The sequence below is a fragment of the Priapulus caudatus genome, unplaced genomic scaffold (assembly GCF_000485595.1).
Source record: "Priapulus caudatus unplaced genomic scaffold, Priapulus_caudatus-5.0.1 Scaffold626, whole genome shotgun sequence".
Taxonomy (NCBI): Eukaryota; Metazoa; Priapulida; class Priapulimorpha; order Priapulimorphida; family Priapulidae; genus Priapulus; species Priapulus caudatus.
In genome coordinates, this window is record NW_014577687.1 from 146447 (window position 1) to 166321 (window position 19875).

The following is a 19875-nucleotide window of genomic DNA, read 5'->3' on the forward strand; positions in this document are numbered from 1 at the left end:
GGGGTTCTGATGTGCAGAGTTGCGTATGGAGGACATTGACTTGATCCGGCAGGCGTGTGCGGTGTGGTAGAAGATACTGCAACGGCTCACCCAGAGGCTGTAATCGCGAAACACTTGACGCACATTTTATAGGAATACGCAATGAAACATTATGAACGGCATGTGGTTCCCGGCAATGGCCCAGTCGAAATCAGAGACTGCGCATCGGTTGGTAGGCCGAATTGAGGAAACCAAGGGCCGTATTGTGTTTTGCAAATGTGGCAGGCAGGCATATCCGAGATCAGATCACTGACCATAGTGCCCAATCAACCAAACTGAGGCGTAAGCTGTTAGGAAAAGAGGTGTATCTAACCTTGTCGGCAGAAGGCGATGGACACTTGCTAGCTAGCTGAGAGTCGGTAGAAAACAATGAAGTTATGGACCTTCGGCAATGTGGGTCTTGAGCAGCACAAGTGGCGAGTGTGACTCGGTAAAAAGGCGAGAGTGGAAGACAAACCGAGCAACAAGTCGGGCAAAGCCGCTCGTTATCGATGGTGGGCAGTGTCGGACATTATGCGCGAGACGAGTGCTGTCCGCGGCAAAAGGCGACTGCCCCGACAAGTGTGCGGAAGGCTCGGACATTATGCGAGAAGATGGTGTCACACGAAGCTGCCAGCGGACCAAGTGCGTGGAGCATCGCCAGGGCCGCAGTGGGAGAAGGCCAGAGTTCAAGTGGAAATCGCGTGGGTGCAAAAACTAAGACTAGTGGAACCCGACTCAAATGATGAGGTACTCAGACGGCGGTGATGGGATGTACTCGATACAACGGCAAAGACCCCGGGTGAGGTTTCACCATCGAAAATTGAAAATCTGTGTCAAGAGAGTTGCAGGTTGATACACGGGGCCAGCGTATCAGTAAGCGCCGCCGCCATGTATTCGTGACAGGAGTATGCGTCAAATCTCCGTACAAAAAGTGCAATGTGAAGTTGACGCCTATGGGTCGGGGGCCGGGCATTGGAAAGTGTTGGGGTCAAATGATGGTGAAAGTTGAGCTACCAAAAGCCAGGGATGATATCACTGCCCCTGGGTTGGCTTTGGTAGACTCAGAGGGAACCCTTGTTTTTGGGTACGAACACTGGCTAGCTCACATCAAGGCTTAGAATTCGGGCTCAACGATCTTTTATGTTCAGGTACATGTGAGTCAAAATGCTGGAAGAAGTGAGTGAAGCACGATGCGCCAAGTTGTGTTTGAGAGTGAGTTGGGAACAGTAAAAGGGCTCAAGCTGACATCAAACTGAGGGAACGGAGCGCAACCGCATATTCCATCGGTGCAAGGCGGTGCCGTATTGGCCCTAGGGATAAAGGAGCCGAGTTAGAGTCGCCTTAGAGGCCAGGAGGGGTGGATCCAAAAAGGTGAAATCAGTGAGATGCGGGCATCACCCATAGTGTTGCCGTTTCCAAGAAGGATGGAGCCGATTCGATTTGCCGGGGATCTTTAAGGTGTTCGCGTAAAACAGTACATCATAGACATTCCCTATCCATTACCTGATATGGTCAAGACATGTTCGCGACCATTGGGGCGAAGGTACAGTGTTTAGTAAAAATAGACCTGTGAATGCGTACAGCAGATGACTCTGACCGAAGAGCTCACAGCAATATTTGACATTAACAACGCATAGGGGCTGTACGGCCTTACTGCCCGACTTACGTATTGCGTATCGCCGTCGCGCACCTAGCGATATTTCCAGCATATGATGCGACCAAGTTTTGAGTGGCAGATGAGTGAAGTCAATGTCGGATAGATGACATTCTGATTTGCACAAGACTCGGCCCGAGCGACATGCTCAGTGTGGTGATGAGGTACTAACGAGCGACTGGAACGACGATGGCAATCAGGGCTAAAGCATCGATAGTGTGACGTTGGCGGCTCCGAGCGGTAGAATCACGTTAGCCGCTGTACCGCCGGTTTGATGCAGAAGGAGGCACCTCTGCAGCGAGAAGGTAGACGGCCATTGTTGAAGTGCGCCTGAGCCCAACCAACGGTTGCAAGAACTCCGTTCGTATTGGGCTACTGAATTTTTATGGGAATTTTATCCTGGAAACTATCAACGAGTGCTCACCATTGCATGCATCTTGATGCAGACAGCAGGGCCAAGTGCGGATTGGGACGGAAGGGTGCAAGAGGCGGTTTGAGGTTGAGTAAGTCCCAAGTTCTTAGAAAGCGGCAGTGCTGGTTTCCGTACGACGAGAAACGGACTGACTGATTTTTAGGTGTGATGCCTCCGCTCTAGCGGGTGGGCGGCTGTGATATCAGCATGTCATGGACCGATGGCCAGTGAGCGGCGATCGCCGTTCGACATCAGCGGGTCACTTACTGCGAGTGAGAAAAAACTATTTCTCAAATTGGACGAAAGCGAGGCGTTTAGGCATTGTGCTTTGGCGGTCGGAAAATCTTCCGTGAAATACTTGTATGGGAGGAGAATTCTCCACCTGTTTGACAGACCACATGGCACTGTGCGACAATTCTGGGACCAAAAACTGGGAATTCCACACTAGCTGCCGCGCGGATGCAAAGATGCTGGCAATTCATATTGCAATGCCTACAAAATATACGGTAGATTACCGTGCGGTCAGTTGGAGCCATGCCAACGCGGACGCCGCATTGAGTAGTTACTCAAGCGGCCGAGATCGGTGAGATGGGCAACGAGCAAGAAGTACATTTCGTTCTTCAAACCTCGAGACGAAATGCGCCACCCACGCTAGAGAGCATACGAAAAACGCACGCAGCGAGACCGCAGTCTTAGCTCGAGTGTGCTGTTTACGATGCAAAGTGGGTGGCCGAAATCAGTCTTCCACGAGACGGGCGTGTGGAGGAGTCAGTAGGCGGATCCGAGCCTTTCTTCCGGAGGAGAAATGAGCTCAGTACATGCGAGTGCATGTTGTATTCTGCGTGGTCGGTATGAGGGTCAGTTATACCCCAAGCTGTTGAAACAATCAGATTAGCAAGATCTCGCATGATGGCCATCAGGTATGCGTTTCAATGAAAGCCTTGGCCAGAAGCTAGGGGTGGTGTGGCCCCAATATGGACAAGAGCTGAGCTGGAAAGCGTTGCGTACTAGCGATGTGAGTATGCCAAGTAGTGCGACCAGGAACAGCCCCCCACGGCCTTCCACTTGGCATCCGTGGCCATGCGCGATCGTGTGTGGCCAAGAGCGGTACACATGATTTTGCCAGAGAAGGGAGGGTTTCCTACGCTCTGTGTGTTAGGTTGACGCGAACTCAAAAGCTGGTATGAAGTTAGAGTGCAGATGCGGTCCACGACAAACACCGAACGTACATTGAGAAGTGTTGGCGCCAAGCTTGGTTCGCCACTGGTTTGCGGCTACGGGGGGCGGGGGAAACCGTTGAGATAACATAACAAAGAGAAAAAAAGTTACGTGTCCGACAACGGGCCACAACTGTCATGTTTGCCGCAGAGTTCAAACAATTCCTCAGCCCAGAAATATGGCATCAGACACAAGCTCATGCCCATGCTACCCACCACCGCCAGAACGGCGGGCCAGAGCCGCGCCGTACAAAACGGTATAGAAGAAGGCACTGAGTAAAGAAGATGGAAAGGGTCCAGTAGAGAGGGCCGGAAAACGGGACAGACTCTATGGTTCTTGGAAGGCTTTATCAGGCGGTACAACGCAAGATCCACACCACACTCTGCGTGACAGTAAAACAAAATGCACCAGCGCCGAGCTATCATCTGAAGCTGTGAAAATGCGTGACAACATTCACAAGTCTATAATTTTATTATGCACACCTGATAATACGATATCCCATCAGCAGATACGCACATTAACACCCTGTCCATTAAGTGATGCTACTATACGCCACCGGATGCGATCACAATATTCTACCCGTTTGCGATGATTAATGACACGCATGGGATTTTACCGGGTACCTGTAAAAGCCGGAGTGGTTGGTCTGCTGCCGCCGGCAGGCGCGGCGGCACCGCAGTGGCTGGAGAAGAAGACCCGGACCTGCCTGGAGAGGACGTCCCGGTGCACGTCGCAGCGTCGCGCGAGGATGCTGTGTACTAGGTACGGCAGCACCAGCTCGCAAAACTCAACCTGCCGACGATGCGCGAGCGCAAGCGATTAATGGCCCCGCGACCAATTAACGCTAACGAGCGTGTCGGATTAATCGTCGCGAAACCTGCAGTTGGGTCGCATACTGAGATTTGCGTGACTTGGTCGCTGATTTCCAATGTAGTTACACAAAGACTGCATTTATTGATGAACTTTGCACGGTGAGAAACGGAGAGAATGTAAACAATAGGCGTGTTGTTGCTTCCAAACTGCATAATTTGTCTTTGTACTTAGTATCAGTAAGGCGATTTTGATCAAACTTCTGTACAGAAGTATATAATAATCAATCAAACCATAAGGTAATCAACATTTCCACACGTTCAATCAATATAAAAAATCGTCAACAGAAAAGATATGACTCTAGACCATTCTGTATGTGTGTGGAAGAAAATTAATTAGGAATGAGTTTATATGTTTAATAAACAAACCGAACCTTCGCCTTGCAGATAGGCTCCAACAGAAGCAACATTTCATCGGTGACTGCAGTGCTTTTGATGAGGTAGCAGACCAAGTTTGTGATCCAGTCTGCATGCGTGCTGTTGGTGGGTGCCCACACTTCCTGTATGTCCATGGTGGCTAGGAAGGTAGCCTCATGCGGCACTATTATCCGCGCGCTCGCAACCTAGTGCAGTATTAAAACTGTTATGTAAAAAATATAAATAGTATAACTACACATGGGCACACACACACACGTGTGTGTGTATGTGTGTGTGCGTGTGTGTGTGTGTGTGATATCTCATACAAAATTTCTTAGCCACCACAAACAGTTTGTGGACGAAAAAATTTCTTAGCCACCACAAACAGTTTGTGGACGAAAAAATTTCTTTGCCACCACAAACAGTTTGTGGACGAAAAAATTTCTTAGCCACCACAAATAGTTTGGGAACCAAAAAATTAGTTAGCCACCACAAACAGTTTCCAAAAAAGAAGTGCAGGTGCGAGGCAGGGGGTAACACCTGTCCTCATACATACCCCTTATCTCTTCTCCACCTATCTATGTATCCATCTATCTATCTGGTCTGTCTGTCTGTTTGTCTGTCTGTCTGTCTATCAATAAATAAATAAATTATCGCTCAGAAAGAAGCATGTCATGAAAGAAGCAGGGCAGTAATATAGGTGTACTACTTAACACTTACCCTCGTTCTTTTCCTAAAAGGATGAAGGTTCTGGAAGAGATGGTCATTGGTGGCATCTTTATAAAGGGCAGCAAAGTCTTGCCCTGACTTGGTAGCTAGGAGATGTTTAAGCACAGAGCTGGCAGCAGTCACCACTTCCACACTGCAAACACATTTAATATATGAGAGTATAGATGCTGCACGCACACACTCACTCGATCACTCTCTACCTCCTTGGCTATGTTACTCAATCAATCACTAACCAACACACACACACACACTCACATACCCTATCACTGACTTTCAAATCAAAATTCAATCAAAATATATTGTAGAGCATATTTCAAATCGTAAATAACACCTGAACCGTTCATGTTAGATGGCAGCATCACAAACGGTACGTGCGCAGGCCAATCGATAAATAATAGTTTAAAAAAAAAACGCAGGCAGGCAGGTAAATCCCTTGACCCATTCTCATTATAAGACATGGTATCACACAATATACAAAAAAATAGGTAAACAAATATAACAATAATAAACAATAGCCAATGAGCGAGCAGGCCAGTAGGTAAATCACCTGACCTATTCACATCATAATGTACGGTGTCATGCAAGCCATCCCAGCGGAGAGGTAAACAAATAATAATAAATATTAAAAATAGTAGGTAAGCGAATAAGAACAAACAGTAGTAAAAGCGAGCGAGCGAGGGCTGGCAGACCAGGTCACCTTGAGTCGGTCAGGTAGGTGCTCAGCTGGTGGAAGATGGTGGCGTTGCGGTAGAACAGGTGGTCGCAGCTGTCGGTGGAGCCGGGCAGAAGCCGCGGCTCGTAGCGGCCGCCCTGCAGCGCCCCCCTCGCCTGCAGCACTGCAAACACAAGTACACGCCGCGTCGACACATAACTTCACGAGGACGAGGTGGCGACGCCAGCATCGAGCCGAGCTTCAGACTCACACGATCTACGAAGTACGAACTACAATGTACGTTGACCACTAAGAATTCATAGCTTACGTAACATCAGCCGCAGCTTCGTGGACGAGCGCACAGCTTGAGGTAAACAAACTTGAGGTAACAAGGTGAAGCCCGAGGTTCGCGCGCTTGCTGTATGACACGTGTGCGACGCGCGTTCCGACCCGTGTACGCACCGAGCGTGAAGAGATCGGCGACTCCGATGCTGCCGAGACACCGTGCGGCCGCCTGCCTCTCCTCTTCGCCTCCCGCGGCACGACACACCGCTATCAGCTCACAGATCAGCCGCACCAGGATGCTCTGCTGCCCTGCGATAGAAACCACGTACGCACGGATTACTCACTCACACGACGCCGCGACATGCAGACGGTCAGGCAGACCAGCAGGTGATGTCAATGCTTAAATGAGTTCTAAATGAATAATTCGACTTCTTTTTTCTTGTTCTTTTTCTGAGTCTAAGTGGATAATTCTAAAGTTGACTTTATTCCTAATCTTAAATTGACTACGTCACGAATTTTCTATGGTAATATTTGTAAAAAAAAAATTTACATTAAAAGTAAGTACTAACGGGACTAAATGTATCGTTAAATTCTTACCGGATAAGATTGTTTCTCAACTAATTAAAAATCCAAAAAACCTGGACGATTTCATATTATTATCCTGACATTAATTGTATCAGTCACGAGTGTATGTTTACATCAAACAGTATAGTAAAATAGGAAGTATAATGCAGCAATTTAACCATAAAAAATGAACAAAATTACTTACATGTGAAAAAGTGGAAATATTTTTTTAGTTTTACTATTTACGGTGACGTAATCACTTTAAACTTCTGGTGATGATGATAAAGACTTCTAGTGTAATCCAAATCAGCGACTGACAAATGCGATGACGCAGCATCGTTAGGACAATCCAGTGGTAATAAAGTAATACACTGATGTAAAAATGTCTGCACACATGATACGAGAGGCACGAGTTGAAATCAGTAAACCTTTGCTTACCACATAGAGCAGTTGTGCCGTTGGTCCATTTGAATATAAATCGCATCTACGTTTTACACTAAGATTGAGCTCAGAGCCCAAAAAAAGGGTTTCAAATCTAACTGTTTTTTAAAACCCGAGCATTATACTGCACTGCACGCTTCTGTATCTACCGGGTGTATGTGTGTATATTGCGTATCTATTGTGCGTGCGTGTATATTGCGCATCTATCGTGCACGCATGTATAGTTACCATTGCGTTTGCACTCGCGCACCAGCACTTCTAACTCCAGTCTGCGTGATGACAGTTGTTCACCGATGTGCTGCAGGCCCTCACCACGGCTGTGAGGAGCACTCGCCTCGCTGGCCTTCAGAAATATCTCAATCTCCTAAAACGGCATGCGAAACAAACAAACAAAAAATCACGCACACACACATCAACCCCTCGACGGCATTCAGATCTCTCTCTAGCTCTCTCGCTCTCTCTCTCTCAGATCTCTCTCACTCTTGCTCACTCTCTCTATCTTTCTTATACTCTCTATCTCTCGCTCTCTTTCTCTTTCTCCCTCTCTCTCTCTCTCTACATTTATATATGTGTGTGCGTTTATGTGTATTCCTTCAGCATATGCATGTATCATATACACCATAGATTATCATTCGATGATTAAGATTCGATGTATGCAGGCAGGCGAGGGAAGAAACTCATATTGGAGTTTCATGAGAGGCTACATAATCTTACAGCAGCGACCTGTCTGGCCGACTGAACCCACGACCTACCTCCCGCAAACTTAACACGCCGTCCGCATACTTGTACTTCCTGTGCACAGCTCGTAGCCTGGCAAAGTCCGGCGTGTCAGGAAAGGGATGCAGGGACGCCATCACGTCGGCAAGTTTGCTGGCATTCTGAACGAAGAGCATTTCCAGCAGGGATCTTGCCTGTGCACAGAGAATGTGTGGACCTCAGCAAAAGCAACAAAACAAATACACAAACATGCACACGCCCACAAGAATGTCAGGTAACAGATATCCACTAATTACATAGTACACATTCGAATTTGAGTAAAACATACCTATATATACACAGATACCTACAATTACAACCCTCTGTGCCCTATCATCAGGATAGTCCATGTTTTTTTTTTAGATTCATTACACCGGCACATTGTACCGGATCTCCCACATCCAGTTACAGGCTGGCACCCCATGGACTACCTACAATTTACCTGATTACCCCCACCTCCCAAAGTATACCAGTTCCAATTCAAGTGTACAAAACAAGCAGAATTCGACACCGCGGCCTCCTCTCGGCATACCTTCTCCGACGCCGACCCCGAGGACAGCTTCACGACGGGCACGAGCGTGGCGGTTACCACGGCGACGTGCGTGACCACCTCGGGGCAGCACTTGAGCGCCTCGGCGAACACGTACTCGAGAATCTCGCAGTGGATCGCAAACATCTCCTGCTTCAGCGACGCCTCGACGCCGCGCCCGCCCCCGCTAGAACGTAACACGCGCGCCGATGAGAAGGATGAGCAAGATGTCACAAACTGTAAAATGTCATATTTCATAATAATATAATGATAATAACATAAAATAATAACAACGCAACAATATCATAATGATACTGATGATGATGATAATAACAATAACAACGTTTATATAGTGCCCACGACACATGATTCAACAAATGTCACCAACAAATGTCGATCGCTTAATTTTTACCAGTATAGTACTAATAGCACAAAAACACACTACAATTCTCGTAGCCAAAACGGACCCATGCACGTGAGAGCACGCTCTCGGGGGCAGAGAGCAGAGGGAGGGGAAAAGGGAGATGACACGTACAATGTCAACTAGAAAGGGCAGTTGTCGCCAACTACATGTATCCCCCGTGATCTAGTATGAATGAAATATCTCTGTAAGGACGTAGAAGGTAGGTAAAGTTAAATAATTCACAAAGACAAAGGTTTGTTACACAACTCATCTGCCTGAGATGTGCAACTATGTTAAAATTGGTTGCCTTAGGAGTTTTGGTACGCGACAGACACACCTTCTCCCCAAGATGTGTAAGTATACGAAGTTTGCTCGCGCTAGGTCAATTAGGGGCCGAGTTATAGAGCGGAAGCGAAATATGATGAAGGTCAAGGTCAAGGTCAATGTCAAATAAAGGTTGCAGTGACCTGGTTTCGGTATGCGACACACCTTCTCCCCAAGATGTGTAAGTATACCAAGTTTGGTCGCGCTAGGTCAATTAGGGGGCGAGTTATAGAGCGGAAAGGAAATATGATCAAGGTCAAGGTTAATGTCAAATAAAGGTTGCAATGACCTTGGTTTTAGTACGCGACACACCTTCTCCCCAAGATGTGTAAGTATACCAAGTTTGGTCGCGCTAGGTCAATTAGAGGCAGAGTTATAGAGCGAAGAAAAATATGATCAAAGTCAAGGTCAAGGTCAAATAAAAACCGCAGTGACCTTGTTTTGGTACGCGACACCACCTTTTCCCCAAGATGTGGTAAGTAACCAAGTTTGGTGCCGCTAAGGTCAATTAGGGGTAGAGTTATAGAGCGGAAGGAGAGTGTCTGCGGCGGCGCCGAGCGCGGCTGTACAGACATGAAACCATAGTATCCCCGCCGACTTCGTCGGCGGGGGATACAATAACTAATTTTGTGTTCAACTGCCAACGCATGGAGGGAGAAGAAGGGAGACGACACGTACAATGTCAATAACTAAATTTTTGTTCTACTGCCAATGCACGACGGACGAAGTAGATGGCGCGTACCTCTCTTCTGATGCACGACGTGAGAGCACGCTCGCGGGGGCGGGGGCAGGTGGCGGGGGTGGGTGGAGGTGAGAAGGGAGACGACGTGTACCTCTCCTCAGCCTGCAGGCGTAGGTCGCCGATGTGCCGGCATACAGTGTGCACGACGTCGCGCAGTGTGAAGGCCCACGCGCCGCCGAGGCCCGAGCTCAGGTACCGCACGAGCAGACGCACGAAGAGCCGGTACATGAGCAGCACGCGCCGCCGCTCCAGCAACGTGTACGCGCGCGCCATCGCCACCGACAGCGCCAGCAGCACCTTCTGTATGTTGTCCTGTGAGTGATGCCGAAATATTAGAGTTATGATATGATCATGTAACAGATAAGAAGGGTAGGATATTATAATTATGAGAGGTGAGATGTCACAGTCATGAAAGGAAGGATATGAGAGTTATGAGATGTGAGATGTCACAGTCATGAAAGGAAGGATATGAGAGTTATGAGATGTGAGATGTCACAGTCATGAAAGGAAGGATATAAGAGTTATGAGTGGTGAGATGTTACAGTCAAGGGAAAGATATTACAGTTACATGATTACTGTAACGATGTATAACAGAACGTGATTCAGTTCAGCGGTATTACAGAGTGAGCGACACATACCTGGCCCATACAAACTGACAATTTCCACCACCAGGTGACACCACCTGCTCATAGTAACCATGCTCTCGTGATTAAACACAGTTATATCGTTACACACAAACGCACGCACAAACGCACGCACGCACGCGCACACACGCACGCACGCACGCGCACACACGCATGCACGCACGCGCACACACGCGCACACACACACACCTGCTGTGTAGTGAGCAGCATGACGAGGCATGACTGAGTCTTGCCAGCCTTGCAGTAGGTGGTGAGGTAGTCGAGCGTCGTCTTGATCGTGTAGGCGTTGAACGCGGGAGGGTTGAGCGCGTGAGGCATCGACGATGCGGGCGAGCCGGGGTCCAGCAGCATGAGTAGGCAGACGACAACCTCGTCCAGCCGATCGGTCAGCAGCTGGTTCATCACCTACGCACGCACGCACGCCGCATTAATCACTATCCACTCCACTCCACTCTCTCCACTCCCCTCATCTCATCCGTACATAACCTCATAAAGATTAGTCTTCAAAGTTCAAGGGACTGTATAGAAGATGGAGAGAGACAAAGTTAATCGAATAGACAGATCAACACTGCGGGTCGCAGTAGAAAAGGCTTCAAATTTGTGCTGTCAAGTGTGAAACATGAACATACGCGTGAGGGCTCATCGCGTGAAACGTCTGGAAGGCGACGAAAAAGAGCGTTTAAATATATCATATATAAACATAAGATAAGAAGTGTGAAATGCGCACACACGCGTGACGGCTCACAGCGTGAAACTTCCGGTAAGCAGCGACCATAGTGTTTAAACATATCATGTTTAAATATATCATATATATACATAAGATAAGTGTGAAGAGAATGAAACATAAGTAAGTGTGAAACATGGGCTCACCGGTTTCGTCACAGCCTCCTCAAACTTATGGTAGGCGACGATGGCTCGCTTGACCTTTACCTCCGCATCGGGGTCGCCGTCGTCGAGCCCGCCGGCGCCACCTGCCGCGAACAGTGGCAGCACGTGTACGAACACGGCCGGGAAGCACTCGACCAGCAGCGTCAGCGCCGGGTCGACGGCGCCGCCGCCGCAGACGTGCAGCGCTAGCGTGCGCACGGCGTCGAACGAGTCGTGAATGACGAGGTGCGGTACTAGCTGCTGATAGTTTTGCCTGCATGGAGAGATGCAATCATAAAAACACCATCGCGACATCAGTCTGTTTTCATAAAATCTAGCGATTTTTACTTCGTTGACATTGAGCGATCGCTCATATCACCACTGCAGGATGTAGCAGACGGACAATTTTATTGTTTGACATTGACCGATCGCTCATATCACCACTGCAGGATGTAGCAGACGACATGATCCTGACAGGAATCGCCCGCGCATGCTGGATTTTAAATCACATTCTTCTACCCCGCGAAAGGTCTACCGCCGAACGCCCCACCAACGTTTGCGATTCTTCGTTCTCGCGCGATCGTACACCGTGACCGGCCACTCGCCTGTAGAACTCCTCTAGGGTGCCGCACTCGAACAGAGCGTAGGGCAGGCTGTCCAGCTTCTCTCCCTCGTCGAGCCACGCGCTGATGAGAAAGCCGAGGTGCGTCTGCATGTAGCACTTCAGACTCGGATATCCCAGCGCCGCCGCCACGTCACGCAGCACCTGCCGCAATCACGAGCATTCCATCATGATCACGCGCGCACACATCACGCATGCACGCACACACACCGAAGCAGCATTCGGGAATAGACAGAGCGTCAGACGACACCAGGGAATTTACAGGCAGGACCGCAGATTCTCAGGTTTATCGAATTGCGTTCGCCGATAATCGGCGACATAAAATGTTATGTGCGATTCTACAATTAGTGACTTTATAGTTCTCTAAGGTTTAATGAAAAACTGTTACAAATGCGGCGATGATGAAACAAATGATAATACGAAAAAGTCAAGTCACTCTATATAAATAATTCTTATGCACGATTCTTCTACACAAGAGAGTGTAATCGTTGCACGATTACTATAAAATTAGTCAAACGTTGCTTTTGCATTAATGTTATAAATGAGCTGGCTGAGCATAAGATGATCACGAGTGAAACAGGAGTAAATTGGGTGATGATTTTACTCATGAAAAATTTAAACCATGTAAACTATTACATACCTCGCGAACATCGTCCAAGTTAACGCCGTAATCAGTGACGACTTGGCACAACGCCAGCACAGCCTTCTTCTCGCAGTATGGCGACGACGTGGCTACGTTTGCCAGCGACGTGACTAACGCGTAAACCCTGGAAGCCAGCTGATCTCGCTTCTCCACTCCCTTATAGTCTCCCTGCAACGTCGATCGATCGTCGCACGATCAGGCACGTTTCACTCACCAGCTCACTAATGAGACTAGCAGCAGCACCGGCCGGCTTATAGTCGAGAATGCACTCGATGTTATCGTAAATCTTAGCTCAGTAGGGAAATAGGTCAGCACATCAAGGACGTTCAGTATATTATTACAAATGCATGACGTCAAGAGCTAATAATACATTATTATTATTATAATAATTATTACATTATTATTAGCTCACAATATAATATATATATATATATTTTGATCAAGTGAATATGTGCTAAATAAAGACCAACATTACAAGGATAACTGGGAGAATATTCGAACAATTCCGTCTGGAGCTAGGACTCGGAGAGTCTGGCAAATCAAATGAGACAAATGTCGGACGAACAATACCCAGCCTAAAGATCAATGTCCGAATTACAGACCAGGGTTCTGCCCAGGATTTTTTAGTGCCGGGCGCATCCAATCGTCGCAAGATGCAAGCGCCGTAGGCGCGAAGCCAATCTAGGAGGGTCCGGGGGCATGCCCCCCCCCAAAAAAATTTTAGATTTTGGATAGTCTGAAACTCAATTTCCTGCATTCTGAGCAACAAAAAGCCCATATATCAAACTTTTTTTTCTTCTTTTTTTATACAAAAAATTAGTGCCGGGCGGAGATATATAGTGCCGGGCGGCAACACCGTGGGCAGAACCCTGCAGACCTAGGTGTTCAGCTAGTTCACCCAGTGTCTGCTTACTTCAGCAAACACCATGAAGCACACGAGTCTCACAGCAAAGGGAAAGAATCGTACAGATTCGAATTCGAATGTCGAACAACACAACGGCGGAACATGGAACAGAACATTGAGCGAACAACCGATGACGGGTGTTCGCGTTAATTACCACGTCGTCCAGCGACTCTCTGAGGTGTTCACAGAGCTTTACAAACAGCTGCTCCTGTTCAGCAGCCGTCAGCCTGTAGTGTCCTGTGCGATCGTCCACGCCAAAGAACCTGCAACAACATCAACACACATACTATCACGCACGATATACGCTATTAGCTGCAACATGCACGAATACATGCGTGCGTGTGTAAGGTTTGAAATAAACTTTTATTGGTTGTTGATTACCTGTTACACCATTAAACCAACAAGGCAACTCGCTTCTTCTTCTCTCTCTCTCTCCTCTCCTCTCCTCTCCTCTCCTGTCTCTCTTCCTCTTTCTTATGTATATGGTGTTGATGTTATGTATGATGAAACACATTCGCAAACACACAGCGTCAACATTAGCTTGCCAACAATCGCCCAGAATTCGTGCCCAACCACGTAAATCCCGCCACAATGATCCGTACATTTTCACGGCGTCGGCAGTGAGCATCTTCACTTTGTGACTGTCGTTGCGCAGCAACTCCAGGCAGGTGGCCAGCAGCAAAGGGCACTCGTCTCCTGCCTCCCCGCCAGGCCCCGCGAGCCGCGCGCTTCCCAAATCCCCGACGGAGCCCGCGAGACTCAGCAGACACGCTGCGGCGGCCATCTTGCTCGCGGCGGGCAGCCCGGCGTCGTCCCGCCACTCGAATGCGGCGAGCGCGGCGCCCCCTACGCGCCGGCACTCGTCGAATGCGACGTCATTGTCGTCGCGGTACGCGTGACGCAGCAACGTCGTCAGCAGGTCGAGGAGCGTGATGACGACAACCTGGTCACGCGCGTGGTGTCGCAGCGCGGCGGAGACGCAGCGCAGCAGCGAGAGCAGATCCTCATCCGACAGTCTGTGATCGTCGCTGCCGAGACCCGTCCCCACGGCGACGAGCTGCACACGAAGACAGCGCTATTATTGGAGGGAGAGGAGCAGATCAATGGAGGGAGATTCGAGGTTCATTTTTAACGAAGAGACCTTTATTATTAGAGGGAGATTCAGGGTTTATGTTTAACGAAGAGACCTTTATTATTATGCCTGCATGCTTCCATGCATGCATTCTCCCTCCCCTTCCCTCCGTCTCTACCCCTCCCTTCCTCCTTCCCCCCTCTCTCTCACCATCTGTAGTCCTGCTCTTTGCTTCACATCACTCTCCATCACGAGGCGCAGTAGCTGGCAGCTGACAGCCCTGTCGCACGGCAGCAGCAGCGAGCTGGGACCGCCGCTACCGCCGTCACACGCGCAGTAACGCGCGAGCAGCCTCACACAGTCCAACTCAAGCATGACCTGCTCCGACAATCCTTCCTGCGACAGCGGACTGCACTGTACAGCTGCAAGGTGGCCACAGACAAATAGTTGACGCGCGGTGAATATTACACATACTTTCTTATATTACGTTAAATATTATGACAGCTACAAGCTAATTGGATATACACTGAAACCACGTCGACAGACTGGCCAAGACCCAAACCCAAAAAAATCGGATACTTTAAAACATACTTTTCTTATATTACGTTATATATTACAATAACTACTAGCTAAGTGGTTATACAGTGAAAACACATTGACAGAATGACAACCTGCCTCCAAAGATTGCATGGTTCTTTCCTTGTGTAGTTCTTATACAGTCAAACCACCTCTATAGAATGGTCACCTGCTCACAAAGCACATGTTTGGCATTTCCGTCGAGCGCCCCTTACATACAGGTTTTAATTGTAGCTAGTGTCTATAACGTTGTGACCGTTACATGGAGCATGACGAGAAGGAATACCTGACATGTCGGACGACTGTGACATGCTGTCGTCCTCATCAAAGAAGAAGCTGAGGTCTTGAGATGGTCCCGCCGCCGCCTGGTCGTTGAACTCCAGTTCCATCAGCTCGTCAAAGTCTGACCTCTTCCTGCCGGTCGCCGTGGCAACCGGCGCCCCTGCTGCCCTGCCCTGCTTCACGAGCTACGCAAACGGACAAAACGACAAATGGAAAGTCATTAACGTGCCCTGGGATACTGACGCTGAGCGAGGGATCCGTCAAATGATGTCACCATGCGGACACCCATGGCAGTGTGGCCCACCACACCTGCACCCGTGGCAGTGTGGCCCACCGCACCTGCACACATGGCAGTGTGGCCCACCACACCTGCACCCGTGGCAGTGTGGCCCACCACACCTGCACCCGTGGCAGTGTGGCCCACCGCAGCTGCACCCGTGGCAGTGTGGCCCACCACACCTGCACCCGTGGCAGTGTGGCCCACCACACCTGCACCCGTGGCAGTGTGGCCCACCGCACCTGCACCCATGGCAGTGTGGCCCACCACACCTGCACCCGTGGCAGTGTGGCCCACCGCACCTGCACACATGGCAGTGTGGCCCACCGCACCTGCACACATGGCAGTGTGGCCCACCGCACCCGTGGCTTTCCAGCAACTCGTTAATATTGTGCACCACCAGAGCACGAAACTACAGAGGTAGCGGGGACATCACCGTTACTTCTTTTTCTTGTACTTCGTCTTATAAATTTTTCCCCGGCGTTATTGATACTATACTATAGTATACTTACAGTAACACTAATTTTTGTAAAATTATTATAAAATGTTCATTAACTCACATACATGCTATATAACTAATATTATACTCATTTATAAAATGATTTTTTTCGTCGTCAGCCGAACAAAAATCAACAGGTACGACGGTGTGCTACAGTACAACAAAGTACTGCGGTAACGACGGCGACGCTAACATGGGCGGACGTCTGCTGACCTTTGTCGCTTGCTTCAGCAGCCACTGCAGCAGCTCAGCCGGCATCAGGCTGCGACACAGCTGTGCCACGGATCCCGCACAGTCGCCGGCGCTCTCCGAGCACGCGTACATCTGCCGTAGAATGGAGAGCAGCTGCAGCTGCTGCGACTGCTGCAGACTCGCAGCGCGGTCTGTCGACATCAGCACGCAGCCGGCTACCCGCATGAGTTCCTGTAAGACAGACAACAGCTTGTGCACGCTTTTTGCCAATAACATGCCGTAGCAAACTACCAGCCAGCCACGCAAACAATTGACATTGTTGTCAAGCTAGAGTAATACCTGTGGGTGGTACGACACCCCGTGGGCTGTGGGATTACATAGGGGACACTAAGAGGCAAGGGGTAGGTGTAAATAAGGTAGCGGGCATCGGGACGAGTTTACGGAGCAAAGGGAGCGGTAGCCCAAAAAAGTTTTGGAATCATTGAGATACATGTACATATTTCAGTTTTCCCATTACATGCACGAGGCAGATGACATTGCTATGAACTTTTCACGGTGAAATTGCCTCATTCTACGTCGCATAGGTCTGTCACGCTAGTAATGGAGGATTGGTGACACACTGAAAAATTTGATGCGATCCTCAAATTCCTCATACAAATCTGCACATTGGCTAGAGAATGAGCTAGCGAGCACCGTGGGTGCTGAATAAATACTACCTCACTTATTACTGCATCGAGAGGAGTAATCTAGTTAACGAGCTTCTGTAGGCTGATTGTCGACCACCAGCAATACTTACGAGCTTGAAACCTGTTCGCTCGGGATTTTACGTACATGAATGTATCTCGTCGTCAGATACAGAGCTGGTATACACACCTTTCCATAGTCGAGCAGCTCTAGCTGTGAGAGATCGCCGGCTTGCAGGGCTCCATTCATTAGCAGACCACGCACCACCATCACGTTGACACAGCAGAGACTGAGCATCGACTCAGCCTGCTGATAACCCTACAACGCAGTATGAGGAAAAACATCAAAAACACACAACTTATTCACACACGACTACACGTACGGTAACACATGTAACAGACGTGACACACCTGTAACAGATGAATAACACCTGTAACAGATGTTAACCAGATATGTACACATGTAACAGAATGTACACATGTAACTAGATGTAACACATGTAACAGAGTGTAACACATGTGACAGATGTAACAGATGTTAACATGATAACGTGTACACCTGTAACAGATGTAACACATGTGGACAGATGATAACACATGTAAACAGCATTGCCTAACAGCATGTGACAGATGCTAACACATGTAAAGATGTAAGCACATGTTAAACAGATGTAACACATGTACACATGTTGACAGATGTAAACACGCATGTAACGATGCTAAACATGTAACAGAATGTAACACATGTAACAGATGTAACACATGGTGACAGATGTAACACATGCTAACAGATGTAAACACATTGTAACAGCAGTTGAATGATTGTATGTCGTAATTACGTCTTATGTTATAGGATAATATGACGATAGCACTTGCACTTCATTTTCCTACATAGTGCCTTGCATGCATTTCCTGCCTATAGTTTTATACCCTGTGTTTACTTTTACTTTTCAATTTTTACTTCTGTCAACTTTAAATCACTTGATTATCACACTTGTGTCGCTAACAAGCACATACATATAGCATACACAGATATCACACAAGCACATAATTACAACTATAGCATACACAGATATCACACAAGCACATAACACAAATAGCATACACAAGCAGAATATACACAGACATAAATACATATAGCTTAACAGCAAGATATCACACAAGCACATTAATACATATAGCATCACACAGATACTCACACAAGCACATAATACATATAGCATCACAGATATCACACAAGCACCAATAATACAGCCTACACAGATATCAACACAAGCCACATAATACCATATTAGGCATACACAGATTATCACACAAGCACATAACACTATATTAGCATTTACACAGATATCACACAAGCACGATAACACAGTATTAGCCATACACAGATATCACACAGCATATAACACAATATAGCATACACAGATATCACACAAGCACCTGCGTGGCGGAGCTTCAATGAGTACATCGGCCTCTTTCCTCAGGCTGCCGCTCCAGCTTCTTTCTCACCTCCCCGACCGACGACGCTGAGGTCTGTCGAACCGCGCAGCGCCGGCGCGCCCCCCGTCGTCGGACCGGCGCGCCGCGAATCCGTGGAACGTCGTCCGCAGATACACCTCTGCAGCTCGTCTGAGGTCGCCGGCGGGTCGGCGCCGGGCGTCGCGCGTTGAGCGTCGCCGCTTGCGCAAGCCCCGACGCTCGCGCGAGGCACAGGGCGCGACGAGGCGTCGGCCAGCAGCTTCGCGCTGTCGCCGCGTCGTCCGCCGCGCCCGCCGGCTCGTCCGAGTCGCCGCGCAGGGCAGCAGCCACGCGACGAGCTGCGCCGCGCAGCGGTCCGGGCGCACCGCCCGCGAGCCGGGCGACGTCGCCGCGGCATTTGTCGCAGAGTAGGCCGGCTCGGGATGTGGTGGACGCGCTGATGAACCACGGTGCGAGCGCTGTCGATGTGAGTGCGCGCGTGACGCCGGTAGGACTGTCTGCGAGAACACCTGTATACACCACGCACGACGCATGAACTGCAGGCGGGATCGCGCTTGTCCTTCACTTTAATAGTCGAACTCGAATATTAAACAGTCGAACAATATTTAAAGATGATTCCCGCGCACAGTTTTTGTGCATAAACACTGTCAAAAACGTGAGCTAAATAAACTCCACTACACCTTTAAGCTGAACGTTTTGCTTTTGAAAATAAAACTGTAAAAATATGTATCAAGCCTATATTCGTTTCAAAGAAAAAATAAACTCAAAAAACGCGTTTCGCCGCCGGTTTCTGTATCAGTTGGCCGGCAAGGTGTCGCATACAGGTCACGTGACGTTAACCAGCCCAACCATAGAGATCATATAACACTGTGTCTATGAGCACATTGCTGGCCTTCATGACCTTCAGCCACTTGCAACACCGCCGCATAGCAACAAGGGACGCCGTCACAACATCGCCGCAGAGCCGCAAAAAATAAATTTCTGTTTGAAACATTCGACACGACACTTTGCACTTTGTATGTCTAAAATGCTTTTTGAATGAACGTATTCCTGAAGCAATTGTTTATTTACCTATCCACAATATATAGGGAAGCTACAAACGTGCATAATTGTTAAATAATTCATTATTGCTGATTTTATGTTTTTCCGCTTGATATGTTGAGGCAGGGGCACATCCTC

At 48.6% G+C, this 19875-nt stretch overlaps 3 protein-coding genes across 3 annotated transcripts in view; all 3 read right to left on the bottom strand.

Moving 5' to 3' along the window:
• LOC106812247 (serine-protein kinase ATM-like) overlaps window positions 1-10059 on the bottom strand; it is a 41618-nt gene extending 31559 nt beyond the window's left edge. The window contains exons 1-9 of the mRNA XM_014816075.1: window positions 10048-10059; window positions 8491-8674; window positions 7955-8113; window positions 7431-7566; window positions 6375-6506; window positions 5958-6096; window positions 5252-5393; window positions 4549-4737; window positions 3929-4097 (exon numbers count right to left, since the gene is read on the bottom strand). Coding sequence (XP_014671561.1) covers window positions 3929-4097; window positions 4549-4737; window positions 5252-5393; window positions 5958-6096; window positions 6375-6506; window positions 7431-7566; window positions 7955-8113; window positions 8491-8634 — 1210 coding nt within the window. The 5' untranslated portion in view covers window positions 8635-8674; window positions 10048-10059. The remainder of the gene's footprint in view (window positions 1-3928; window positions 4098-4548; window positions 4738-5251; window positions 5394-5957; window positions 6097-6374; window positions 6507-7430; window positions 7567-7954; window positions 8114-8490; window positions 8675-10047) is intronic.
• LOC106812242 (serine-protein kinase ATM-like) lies at window positions 9897-18689 on the bottom strand. Its single transcript, XM_014816073.1, has 12 exons — window positions 18658-18689; window positions 17408-17536; window positions 16556-16765; window positions 15571-15751; window positions 14919-15130; window positions 14239-14693; window positions 13791-13899; window positions 12730-12900; window positions 12073-12233; window positions 11471-11741; window positions 10790-11005; window positions 9897-10268 (listed from the first exon to the last, which is right to left on the bottom strand). The coding sequence occupies exons 2-12, from the start codon at window positions 17513-17515 to the stop codon at window positions 9897-9899; spliced, it is 2466 nt and encodes an 821-aa protein (XP_014671559.1). The 5' UTR covers window positions 17516-17536; window positions 18658-18689.
• LOC106812243 (serine-protein kinase ATM-like) overlaps window positions 17520-19875 on the bottom strand; it is a 7819-nt gene continuing 5463 nt past the window's right edge. The window contains exons 10-12 of the mRNA XM_014816074.1: window positions 19546-19606; window positions 18684-19205; window positions 17520-17536 (exon numbers count right to left, since the gene is read on the bottom strand). Coding sequence (XP_014671560.1) covers window positions 17520-17536; window positions 18684-19205; window positions 19546-19606 — 600 coding nt within the window. The remainder of the gene's footprint in view (window positions 17537-18683; window positions 19206-19545; window positions 19607-19875) is intronic.

What these genes read in the sequence shown, in the direction of transcription:
- LOC106812242 (XM_014816073.1), bottom strand. Translation starts at nt 17,515, where the DNA reads ATGCTCAGTCTCTGCTGTGTCAACGTGATGGTGGTGCGTGGTCTGCTA. An exon ending in AAAGAGCAGGACTACAGATG is followed by an intron (nt 14,694 to 14,918) that starts GTGAGAGAGAGG and finishes CTTCGTGTGCAG; the next exon opens with CTCGTCGCCGTGGGGACGGG. An exon ending in AGGAGGCTGTGACGAAACCG is followed by an intron (nt 11,006 to 11,470) that starts GTGAGCCCATGT and finishes GTGCGTGCGTAG; the next exon opens with GTGATGAACCAGCTGCTGAC.